General features: G+C 64.2%; 1 protein-coding gene across 1 annotated transcript; it reads right to left on the reverse strand.

The window, feature by feature from the left end:
* Window positions 1-69: 69 nt before the first annotated feature.
* NR1D1 (nuclear receptor subfamily 1 group D member 1) lies at window positions 70-6801 on the reverse strand. The gene is made up of 8 exons (XM_029075118.2): window positions 6346-6801; window positions 3689-4036; window positions 3316-3404; window positions 3080-3224; window positions 1496-2178; window positions 1216-1401; window positions 743-953; window positions 70-547 (listed from the first exon to the last, which is right to left on the reverse strand). Exons 1-8 carry the CDS (start codon window positions 6374-6376, stop codon window positions 348-350), a joined length of 1893 nt encoding a protein of 630 aa, XP_028930951.1. The 5' UTR covers window positions 6377-6801; the 3' UTR covers window positions 70-347.
* Between the last annotated feature and the right edge of the window lie 5425 nt (window positions 6802-12226).

Raw genomic sequence — 12226 nt, forward strand, 5'->3', positions numbered from 1 at the left:
CACGTCTCCCCTCGGACCCTCCTCCCCCCGCCCCCGGCCGACCCGGGTACACACCACAGAAGGCAGAGCAGACGTGAACGGGTGGATTTGAAATGGGCACAGAGCACACAGGGGCTTGGGGAGGGAGATGACTGGGGGGAGGGTGGGGACGGCGGACCGGGGGCGGGACGGCACTGCCGGCCTCGGCCCGGATTCCGGGGGGGCTGGGGCGGGGGGAGGTGTATTTACAAGAAGGCTCCGATGTCCCGAGGCTCGTCCCTTCCGTGGAATATTTTATAACAATATAAATAAGATCCGGCAAGGAGAGCAGGGGGGGCGGGCCGGGGGAGGAGGGGGAAGGGGTGGGCTCACTGGGCGTCCACGCGGAAGGACAGGAGCTTCTCGGAATGCATGTTGTTCAGCGTGCGCAGATCGGGCAGCTTGAGCAGCAGCTTGGTGAAGCGGGACGTCTCGGCCGGGCGGTTCTTCAGCACCAGGGCCCGCAGCGCCCGGATCAGCGTCTCCTGCAGCTGCTCCACCGATGCCATGTTCTCCATGCCCGAGCGGTCTGAGGAGGAGAAGGAGGAAGGTGGCGGGAGGAGAGTCAGGCTCCGGGAAGAAGCGGGGTTCGGAGTTGGGGGAGAAGCAGTGCGGGCGCTCCAGAGGAGGTCTGGGGGCCTGCTGGGACTCCAGGCCCTGCGAGTCTCAGCAACCCGACGGGCCCAGCCGCCTCGCCCGGCTCCCTCTGCCGCGGCAGACGCACCTGCGGAGACAAGGACGACGGCGGTGAAGAGGCCCAGCTCCTCCTCGGTGAGGGCCAGGGAGCTGAGCTTCTCGCTGAAGTCGAACATGGCCGCCAGCAGGTCGCCCATGCCCATGGCCCCCAGCTCCTGCAGGCTGTACGTCGTGCGGCTCATGAACATCACCGTCTGCTCCTTCACGTTGAACAGCGACGCGAAGCGGACCATCAACACCTGCTTTCGAGGAGGGCAGGGGTCAGGCACGGGCACCGAGGGCGGGGCCGACGCCAAGCGACCCCTCTCCCGACGGAAGAAGGTTGGATGGGGTTGACCCCCGAGCAAGAGGGATGGAGCCGGCAGCAAGGACGGCCCAGCCGGGAGATGGGCGTGAAGGAGAGAGCGGGCAGGGCCCAGACGGGCCCGTGGTGGCCACGGGTCGCACCGGGGCACCCCGAGGCCTGGAGGGCTGGGGAGGAGGGGAGGTGGCGCTACCCACCTCAAAGGTGCCGGCCTTGAGCAGGGTGACCTGGTCGTGCTGCGAGAGGTCGCGGAAGCCGGGAATGTGCTTGGCGAACTCCACCACCTCGCGCACGGCGGGCGTGAAGCTGAGCGAGAAGTCCTCCCAGATCTCCTGGACGGTGCGTCCGCTGCGGCCGTGCGGATTCGTGTTCATGGGGCACGCCTGGAGGGAGACGGGCGAGGGGCGTCACGCAGCCGCCGGCAGCGCCCCCGTGGCCCGGGACCCCCGCCCCGACGCCCGCACCCCGCCCCCTCACCAGCAGGACGTCCTTGGCGCCGCCGGCCCAGGGGCGGCCCTGCCCGCCGGGGGCCTCGCCCTCCGGGCCTGGGTACACGGGGTGAGTGGGGCAGAGCCGGTGCCCGTTTCCATTGCCCTGGTGGCAGGGGTGGTGGGCGGGGCCAGCCGGCCAGGCGGGCGGCGGGCCCGGATAGAGCGGGCCGGACGGCAGGCGCTGCCCGTTGCGCACCTCGTTGTGGCGCTGGGCGGCGGCGGCGTCGTTGTCGTCGGGCGGGGGCGGGGGGTAGCAGCGGGGGTCCCAGCAGGGTGGGCGGGCGGGGGGCGGGGCGCCCGGGACCTGGTTGGCGTTGGGGCTGCGGGGCGGCGGGGGCGGGGCCGGGCCGGGGCCCAGCTTGTCGTGGGCGTAGGTGAAGATCTCCTTGTGCGCCCGGGCCACCTGCAGGATCACGTCCTCCACCGTGCCCTCGGGGCTGGGCGAGCGGGGCGGGGTCAGCTGCGGGGGGAACGGGGAGAAGGGGGCCGCCGGCAGGCCGGGCGGGACCGGGGGGGTGGAGCTGCGGGCCGACTGGCGGCCGCCGGGCGAGGCCTCGGGCGGGCAGGAGCCCGGGTTGTTGAGCTGGTTGTTGGCCAGGTTCATGGCGCTCTGCATCTCCGCCAACATCCGCTGCTTCTCCCGCTTGGGGATCCGGCCGAAACGCACAGCTACGGGGAGGAGAGGGGGTTCAGGGGTGCGTTTCGGCTCCCATCGCGGCCACGGGGCAGGGGAGGGCAGCGCGAGAAGCAGGGTGGCCTAGGGTATAGAGCATAGCGCCCTGCGAGTCGCGAGGACTGGAGTTCTGGTCCTTTCATTCGTTCGTTCACCCAATCGCATTTATTGAGCGCCTATCGCGTGCAAAGTACTGTACTAGGCGCTTGGGAAAGTACTACGAGAAAGACACGTTCCTGCTCACAACAAGCTCACAGTTTAGAGGAAGAGAGTCAAGTGGTGGCCGCGCCCCTTTCTTAGGGAATCTGTTAAGCGCTCACTGTGTACCAGACACTATACTAAGCCCCGGGGGTAGACACAAAATGATCCGGGTTGGACACAGTCCCACATGGGGCTCACGGTCTTAACCCCCATTTTCCAGAGGAGGAAACTGAGGCCCCGAGAGATGAAGCGTGACTCGCCCAAGATCACGCAGCAGACCAGCGGCGGGGCCGGAAATAGAACCCAGGTCCTTCTGACTGCCAGGTCCGTGCTCTAACCGCTAGATCACACTGCTTTTGTCTGCCGTGTCACCTGGGCAAGTCGCTTAAATTCTCAGTGCCTCAGCTACCTCAGCTGTAACGTGGGGATTAAGACTACGAGCTTCAAATGGGCCGGGGACTGGGTCCAACCGGATTGCCTTGAATCTACCGAAGCGCTCAGTACAGTGCCTGGCTCTGAAACCGTTGTTAAAAAGTGGTTTAGTACAGCGCTCGGCACATCATAAACGCTCGCCAAATGCCTTTTTTAAAAAAGGGGGGAGGGCGCTCAGGGAGGAGTGGGGCCCGGACCCAACGAGGACCGGAGAGCAGCCCCGGGCCGTTGGCATCCCGTGGTTTCCGGGACGGACGGGCTCACCATCTCGGGACATGCCCACGGCCAGGCACTTCTTGAAGCGACACTGCTGGCAGCGGTTGCGGTTGATGCGGACGATGGAGCAGGCGTCGTTCTTCAGACACTTCTTGTATTGGATGTTCTGCTGGATGCTGCGGCGGAAGAAGCCCTGGGGGGAGGGGAGGGGACGGGGGTGTCGGCCAGAGGGAGCGGGGGGGCTCTGCCCGGCGCGCCCCCGCACCGGCCCCCACCCCGCTCACCTTACAGCCTTCACAAGCGTGCACCCCATAGTGGAAGCCGGAGGCCACGTCTCCGCAGACTCTGCAGAGCAGCACCATGCCGTTCAGCTCTGCGGGCGGGGGAGGGAAGAGGAGGAAGATCGTCAGACTCTTGAATGCCACTACTCAAAAAGGGGGCGGCGGGGGGGGGGTGGTCCTGACGCCGAACAGGGGCACCTACAGGGTGGGGAGCACAGGCGTGCGGTTCTGGGGTCCGTCAGCGGGTCGGCAGGAACGTCTCTGGGGCCGGGGTTCCCCGGCCGGAGGGACAAGGGTCCGCGGCGGTCGTCCCCGGCCCCCCGAAGGAACCCACCCCCGGCTGCCCGTACCCCCGGACAATCTCGGGGCGACTCACTGGTGACGCCGCCTCCGCCGCCGCCGTTTTTGCTGGGAGAGACTCGGCTCCTGTCATCCAGGGCCACCTGCAGGCCCCCGGGGGAGCCCCCGCCATAGAAGGAGGAGGAGGAGGACGACGACGACGACGAGGAGGGCGGGGGCGAGGTCTCCTCGCCGAGCCCGGAGGGGCCTCCGCCGCAGGGTCGCCCATCCTGGGTGAGGGAGCCGGTGGGCGAGGGCGGGAAGTAGGTGGGGAAGACGTGGGCCAGGGTCTGGAAAGCGCCGTTGGAGCCGTCGCCGCACAGGGAGACGGGGCTGGTACAGCTGGGGGACGAGCCGTTGGAGCCGATGTAAGAGATGACGCCACCTGAGGGGGGGGCGGGGGAGAGAGAGACCGACAGAAGGAGAACGGGGGACACCCGCGGAGGGTATCGCGGCTGCCCTGGATCCTTCGCGGCAGTCTTCCCCGCGGGGCTCCCCCTCCCCCGCCCGGGGAACCCAGGCACCGCCCCGCTCCCTCTGACTGGAGGTCGGGAGAGGGCAGGCCCGGCACCGCCAGCGTCCTCCTCCCCGCCGATCTCCGGGCCCTGCCCCGGCGGGGAAGGTCAGGACCCCGCACACACAGGCGCACGTGTGCCAGCCAGGCGCACACGTGCGGGAGCCCTGGCTGCCGCCTCGCCCCGAGGTGCCCTCTGTGGGGCACACGGGCAGCCGAGGCTGGCAGCGGCGACCTAGTTACGCGGGGCTGGGGGGAGGGGAGGGACTGGGAGGAGCCAGGAATAGCCCCTGCATTTTCTCCTCGCCCCCGGGGGGGTCAGCTGGCCACCCCAGGGAGGCAGGGTGGGGGCTTTCTGCTTCCCCAGCAGGAGAGGAAGCCAAGAGGGGAGGGGAAAATGCCCTTTTCAGCTGCAAACCTTCAAGGCACCGGATGCCCAGCTTTCCCCCAGGTGCCCATGGAGACTGCACAGGGTGGGGGGGTGGCTCGGGGACCCTCCCCTCCCTCTCAGACCCCTGGCGCGGTGGAAGGAGGCACCGGACCAACTCTATCCCTCGGATGGGCATCAGCACCAACTCGGCCAGGACCGGGGGTGGGGGGGCAGCCACAGGATGCCCACCCTTTTGGTTCAAGGCTACCCACCAGGAAGAAAGGGGAGCCACAGGGTGCCCACCCTTTTGACTTGAGGCTAACCACCAGGAGGAAAGGGAGCCACCGGGTGCCCACCCTTTTGGCTAGAGGCTAACCACCAGGAGGAAAGGGAAGCCACCGGGTGCCCGCTCTTTGGGCTAGAGACTACCCACCAGGAGAAAAAGGAAGCCACCGGGGGCCCACCTTTTTGTCTAGAGGCTTCCCAGCAGGAGAAAAAGGAGGCAACCGGGTGCCCACCCTTTTGGCTAGAGACCACCCACCAAGAGGAAAGGGGAGCCACCGGGTGTCCACCCTTTTGGCCAGAGGCCACCCAGCAGGAGGAAAGGGAAGCCACCGGGTGCCCACTCTGGGCTGGAGGCCACCCACCGGGAGGAAAGGGAAGCCACCGGGTGCCCACCCTTTTGGCCAGAGGCCACCCACCGGGAGGAAAGGGAGCCACCGGGTGCCGATCCTTTTGGCTAGAAGCCACCCACCGGGAGGAATGGGAGCCAGCGGGTGACCACCCTTTTGGCTAGAGGCCACCCACCGGGAGGAAAGGGATGCCCCCCACCCCGGGGGGGCTCTGCAGAGGCTGAAGAGCAGCTCTGCCCACCCCAAAGGGCAACACCCCGCCGGCTGCAGCACCGGAAACGTCCCCGGGCCCGGCCCTGGTGAACCTGTCCTCCCTCCTCAACTGGTTGCACAACACACACCCCCGGGGGGAGTTTCGGGGCGGGGGGGGGGGGGGTGTTGTTTTTTAAACGCCAAGAAGCGGGAGACCCCAAACTCTCCGAGCCTGGGGGGGGGGGGGGGAAGGGGGGCGGGGAGGCGGCAGGAGGAAGGAAGCGGGAGGGGCCCGGGGCCCCGCCCCCCCCGGGGGCCTCACGTCCCCCCTCCACGTGCGCCGCCGGCACGTGGCCGCCCAACGAGGAACCCCGGGCCCCCCCGGCCCCGCCCCCCCCGCTTCCCGGCAGGCCGGGGGCGGGGCCGCGCGTCGCCGGGGCGACGGAGGGGCGGGGCGGGGCGTCGCCGGGGCGACGGAGGGGCGGGGCGGCGCGTCGCCCGGGCGACGGGGGAGGCGGGGCTCATTATGTAACGGGGCCGGGAGGCGCCGGCCAATGGGAGAGCGGCGGCCGGCGCCGCTGAATGAAAACAAACGCAGCACGTGGGCCCGCGGCGGCGGCCATGTGAGGCGGCCGGGGGGCCCCGGGGACGCCAAGCCGCTCCCCCGCCCGCCCCCAGCACCCGCGTCTCCCCCCTCCCCGACCCCCCAAACCCGACAGACCCCCCAAACCGGCCTCCGGGGGGGCGGGGGCGGGGTCTCCGCGGCCCTCCCGGGGCCCGAGCTTTAAGGAGCGGGGGGCGGGTCCCGCGGGTCCGCTCCCCAAAGGGAGGTGGCCCGGCGGGTTACCCCCCCAAAAAGGGGGTCGAACGGGGGGGGGGGCGGGACGGGACACCCGGTTGGCGGCCTCACTCCCGTCCCCGTCCGCAGCCCCGCGGGAGGAGGAAGGGTCCGCCAGAGCGAGGGCAAGGGCAGGGGGGCTGGGTACCTGTGTTGTTGTTGGAGTCCAGGGTCGTCATGGCTTCAGCCCCCGCCGGCTGTCATTCACAGCGGGGGGAAGCCCGGCCAGGTCCTCCGGGCGGGGGCGAGGACGAAAGCTCCGCAGTGCACCGGGACTGCGGGGCGATGCGGCGGGGAAGGAAGGAAGGAAGGGAGGGAGAGAGAGAGGGAGGGAGGGCGCGCCCCGCGCCGGCACAGCTGCAGTCCGCCGCTCCGCCCGGCTCGGCCGCCTTTTGCAAAGCCTCCCTCCTCGGGCCGGGGCCCCCGCTCTGCGCAGGCGCCGCCGGCCCCGGGCTCCCGGGCCCGCACGCGGCCCTGGAGCGGGGACCACGTGACCCGGGGAGCGCCTCGTGCCCCAGTGACACACTTTTCCAGCCGCGGGGAGGGCGGCTAGTGCGCCTGCGCCGCCCCGGGGGCTGCCGGGACTTGTAGTCCGCCCGGGGAGCCCGGGGAGGCAGGCGGGCGGCTGGACGCGGGGAGGCAGGCGGGCGGGCGGGCGGGCAGCGGCCCGGGGATCCCCCCCCGCAGGGTGACTGGCAAGTCGGAGGCTCCCCGGGACGTCGCCCGCCCGCCCGCCCGAGCCCTTTCTGCAGCGCTGGCAAACGGGAACGGTTCACGTGATTGCGGTGCTCACCCCAGGCCGGGGTTGCTCCTCCTCCCCTCCTCTGCTCTTCCCCCTCCCCCCAGCACTCTGCCTATTTCCCTCGGCTCTTCCCCCTCCCCACAGCACTCTGCCTATGGCCCCCACCCCCCTTTTTCCCTCTGCTCTTTCCCCTCCCCACAGCACTGTGCATAATTCCCTCTGTCCCTCTGCTCTTCCCCCCCCCCCCCCGCACAGCACTCTGCATATTTCCCCCTCCCACAGCACTGTGCATATTTCCCTCTGCTCTTCCCCCTCCCCACAGCACTGCATATTTCCCCCTTTCCCTCTGCTCGTCCTCTCCTCTGCTCTTTCCCCTTCTCACAGCACTGTGCATAGTTCCCCGTTTCCCTCTGCTCTTCCCCCTCCCAACGGCACTGTGCATATTTCCCCCTTTCCCCATGCTCCTCCTCCCCTCCTCCCTCTGCTCTTCCCCCTGCCCACAGCACTTTGCATATTTCCCCCTTTCCCTCTGCTCCTCCTTCCCCCCTCTCCTCTTCCCCATTCCCCTCCCCTCAGGACTGTGCTTATTTCTATATATTAATGACCCTATTTGTTAATGAGGTGTCTATCTCCATGATTCTACTTATCTTGATGATGTCTTGTTTTGTTTTGTTGTGTTTTGCTTTGCTGTCTATCTCCCCCGTTTAGATCGCGAGCCCGTCGTTGCGTAGGGATTGTCTCCATGTTGCCGAATTGTCCATTCCAAGCGCTTAGTCCAGTGCTCTGCACATAGGAAGCGCTCAATAAATACGATTGAATGAGTGAACATATCTACGATTCTACGTATCTTGCCGATACTGGCGCCAGGCTACTTGTTTTGTTCGGTTTTGCTGTCTCCCCCGTTATGACTGTGAGCCCGTCGTTGGGCAGGGATCGTCTCTGTTGCCGAATTGTACCTTCCAAGCGCTTAGTCCAGTGCTCTGCACGTAGGAAGCGCTCAATAAGTACGATTGAATGATGGAATGAAAGGCCCAGAGGGCGGGGGTGAGGAGGGGTGCGGGGCTGGCTAGGGAAGCCAGGCCTGGCCTGCCTGGGACCAGAGGTGACCTGAGGTGACCTGAGCTGCAGGCGCTTCCCTTCCCCGGGCCCCTGAGACCATTGCATCGCCTGGGAAAAATGCCCGTAGATCCCGGGGGGGCAGAGGGGTGGAAGACGGAGGGAGGGCCTCTCCTGGACGGAGGGAGCCCGGGACATCCCAGGAAGAAGGACGGGAGGGAGGCCGCTGGACAGCGTGGCTCGGGTAGAAGCAGCGTGGTTTGGTGGAAATAATAATAGTAATGATATTTGTTAAGCTCTTACTCTGTGCCAAGCACTCTTCTAAGCAGCGGGGTAGATACAAGGTATTCGGGTTATCCCACGTGGGACTCACTGTCTCAATCCCCATTTTACAGAGGAGGTAACTGAGGCAAGACGAGTGGCTTGCCCCAGGTCACACAGCTGACAAATGGTGGAGTCGGGGTCAGAACTCAAGTCCTCTGACTCCCAAGCCCGGGCTTTTTACAGTAAACCCCACTGTTTCTCTAAAGAAAAGCGGGCTTGGGAGTCAGAAGGTCGTGGATCCGAATCCCCTCTCCGCCGCGTGTCTGCTGTGTGACTTTGAGCAGGTCGCTTCGCTTCTCTGGACCTCGGTGGCCTCTTCTGTAAAATGAAGATTAAGACCGTGAGCTCCGTGTGGGACGGGGACTGTGTCCAACCGGACTTGTTGGAATCCACTCCAGCGCTCATTACAGTGCCTGACACACGGTAAGCTCTTAACCAATACCAGAATTATCAATATTATTATTATTTTCAGTGCCTTGGTTACCTCATCTGTAAAATGGGGATTAAGACTGTGAGCCCTACGTGGGACAACCTGATTACCTCGTGTCTACTCCAGGGCTTAGAATAGTGCTTGGCACATAGTAAGCGCTTAACAAATACCATTATTATTATTAATAGATGCTCCTGGAGCCGGGCCATCCCCATAACCAGCAAAGGGCGCCTTGCCCTCGATAGTAATTCCTCTGCTCCCCAAGAGCCCAGGGGATCTGGGAGGGGCCGGGCCGGGCGCGGCTGAGCCTGACCGACTCGAAGGAGAAACTTTTCAGGAAAATCCCAGTTGGGAGTTGGGGAAGAGCCGCTGGGTAGCCGACGGATCTGAGACTCTGTTTTTCAATCAGTCGTATTTATTGAGCTCCTACTGTGTGCAGAGCACTGAGCCTGGGAGGGTACACTCTAACAGAGTTCCCCGTCCACAACGAGCTTACCAGTTTAGTAATAATTGGGGTGCTTAAGTTCTTACTATATGCCAAGCACTCGGGGCTGGGGGGGGGGGGGAATGTGGGCAAATCGGGTTGGACACAGCCCCTGTCCCATGTGGGGCTCATAGTCTCGCTCCTCATTTAACAGATGAGGTAACTGAGGCACAGTAAAGTGACTTACCCAAGGTCACACAGAAGATCAGTGGTACCCATGACCTTCTGACTCCTGGGCCCCATGGTTTCTCTTTCCCCCTCCTCCCACCCTTTTCCCACCTGGATGCAGTCTGGTGCAGCGCTTTCCCCAGCTGCACTTCCAAAGGCCACGTATCAACCAGTCGCATTTGTCGAGCACTTACTAGGTGCAGAGCACCGTCCTAAGCGCTTGGGAGAGTGCAGTTCAACAGAATCCGCAGACCCTGCACACGATGTGCGTTCAATAAATACGACTGAGTGAATGCTTCCTGCCCACAGTTGATCCGGACCCCCGCCCTGACGACCCCTGCTCGATGACCCCTCTCGGGGGAGGAGGGCTGTAGCTGGGCCCTCTGTATATGACCCTCTCTATCCTGCCCGGGGAATGACTTTCTCCCCTCCACACACACCCAGAGCCGCTGTTTACTCCCTCCAAATGTGGGGGAGGGGATGGCAGGGACGCCGAGAGCCTGCTCTTCCAACCAGGGAAACGCGCCCTTTCCCTACTGACTTGGCAAGGCTTGGCGTTGTTTGTGCACAGCTTGGGTCCGGTTGGGCCGTGGGAAGTGGGGGCGGGGAGACCCGGCTTCCCTCCCGCCCCCTCTCCGGCTCCTGTCCGGATCTGGGATTTCCGGAGGTCCTTCCCTACTTCCAGAGCCGGGCAGGTTGCGGGGGGCGACTCTCGGGGGAGAGGAGGGGAGAGAGGCCCAAGGAGGACCCCCCCGCCCCCTTCTACCCAGACCCCGGGCAGCTCAAGTTGCAGACTGCATGGACAGCTGGGCGGGGTGGGGAAAGGAGGGACGGGAGAGTTTAGGGGATTAGGAAGACCTCTCCGGGGTCCCGAATCCCAAATTTAGCCCAATCCGACAGCAGGCCTCCCTTCTACCCCAGCACGACCTTGAGACCGAGGCGCGACCTTGAGCGACTGCAGGTGTCTCCGGCCTCCGCTCACCAGACCCCTGGTGGGGCCCGGGGAGAGGAGGGGGCCTGTCTCGGAGGTGGCCCTCGGACCCCCATCTGTTGGGGGTCGGGGGCGGCGAGGCGGGACCTCCGGGACCAGCCGCCGCCGAAACCCGCTCTTTCTGCTGCGGGATTTTCCAGCTCTGCCAGTGTGGCCACGGCCTGTCAAACCCGTGACCTACATCTAGCTCGAGTGCATCCTTGCAGCTCACCCAGTCCGGTTACCACCACCCCTCCCTTTTCCCGTTCCCCTAGGGGAGGCCGGCTCTGCCGGCCACGGGTTCATTCGTACGTTGTCGTATTTATTGAGCGCTTACTGTGTGCAAAGCACCGTACTGAGCGCTACACAGCCAACAGACGCAGTCCCTGCTCACCGTCTAGAGGGTTGCCCGAGGTGGAGTGATGAAAGGGCACCCCCTCCCCCAATTCCCTGTCCCTCTTTCCTAGCTCTGCAGGCCTCCCCACGCTCTTCCAGGAGGCAGGACTCTAGCCTCTCCGTCCAGCCCCCCTTAATTCTTCCCCAAGGTTTGCCCTCCTTGCCCACCTTTGTGTGGGGGTCCCCGGAGTTCCGGGGGGGCTTAGCACCCCACAAGAAGAGCTCTGCAGGGGAGGGGGGATGACACGGCCCTTCCATGGACTTTGGATCTTCAATCTGATCTATGGAGCTGCCACTTCTAGATGGCTGAAGAGATAGGAAGGGATGGGCGAAGAGCTAAAGATAATAACTATTGTGATATTTGTTAAGCGCCTACTATGTGCCAAGCACTGTTCTAAGCACCGGGGTAAATACAAGTCTTCGGGGCTGCAAAGACGGACCTTCTCTGGAGGCGTGGGGGGCGTCTGCAGAGCTGGAGGATGCAAGAGAACGGGAGAAGCGGGGGAGAAGGGGATGATCGTCCTCGATGGTATTTATTGAGTGCTTAACTGTGTGCAAGGCGCTCACTCCTCTCTCCCAGGGAGCGTTAGGGGTAGTTTTGCCTGAAGATCTGCCGGGTTCTATCCTCAGTCCCTGTGAGCCCAACCCAAAGGGTGTTTGCAGCTCGGAGAGGTGGCGGGGAGGGGGTTAAGGGAGCTGCGGGTGTCGGTCCCCTCTATTTTCTATCTGGCAGGGAATGCCCAGCCCTGGGGATCTGGGGAGTTGGCCCCACTGGGGATTTTGCCTGGCATGTTTTAACACCTAAATTGGGAAGCAGTGTGGCCTGGTGGATAGTGCCCGGGCCTGGACATCAGAAGGACCTGGGTTTTAATCGCAACTCTGCCGCTCGTCTGCTGTGTCGTTTCACTTCTCTGTGCCTCAGTGACCTCCTCTGTAAAATGAAGATTAAGACTGTGAGCCCCATGTGGGACATGAACTGTGTCCGACCTAACCCGAATGCATCCCAGTCCTTAGTACATTCATTCGGTTCGTTCCCCACAACGAGGTCTTTCCTTGTCCACAACAAGGACAGTCCTTGCCCATACCGAGTTTACAGTCTAGGGGAGGGAAAGGTACAGTGCCTGGGAGATAGTGCTTAACAAATGCCATTTTTTACAAAAAATGGTGTCGACTGCCCTCCTTGCCTGCCCTTGTGAGGGGGTTGGAGGAGGCTGAGCACCCCACGAGAGGAGCCCTGCAGGGGAGGGGGGATGGCACGGCCCTTCCATGGACTTTGGATCTTCAATCTGATCTATGGAGTTGCCACTTCTAGATGGCTGAAGACATAGGAAAGGATGGGGGGAAGGGCTAGAGATAATAATTTTGGTATTTGTTAAGCGTTTACTATGTGCCAAGCACTGTTCTAAGGACTGGGGTAAATACAAGGTAATCAGGTGGTCCCACGTGAGGCTCACAGTCT

This window comes from Ornithorhynchus anatinus, chromosome 11, assembly GCF_004115215.2.
Source record: "Ornithorhynchus anatinus isolate Pmale09 chromosome 11, mOrnAna1.pri.v4, whole genome shotgun sequence".
Taxonomy (NCBI): domain Eukaryota; kingdom Metazoa; phylum Chordata; class Mammalia; order Monotremata; family Ornithorhynchidae; genus Ornithorhynchus; species Ornithorhynchus anatinus.

Coding starts and splice junctions, on each gene's coding strand:
- NR1D1 (XM_029075118.2), bottom strand. CDS start 6,376: ATGACGACCCTGGACTCCAACAACAACACAG. Junction 3,405..3,688: donor CGGCGGAGGCGGCGTCACCA/GTGAGTCGCCCC, acceptor CCCCGCCCGCAG/AGCTGAACGGCATGGTGCTG. Junction 548..742: donor CGTCGTCCTTGTCTCCGCAG/GTGCGTCTGCCG, acceptor TCTCCTCCTCAG/ACCGCTCGGGCATGGAGAAC.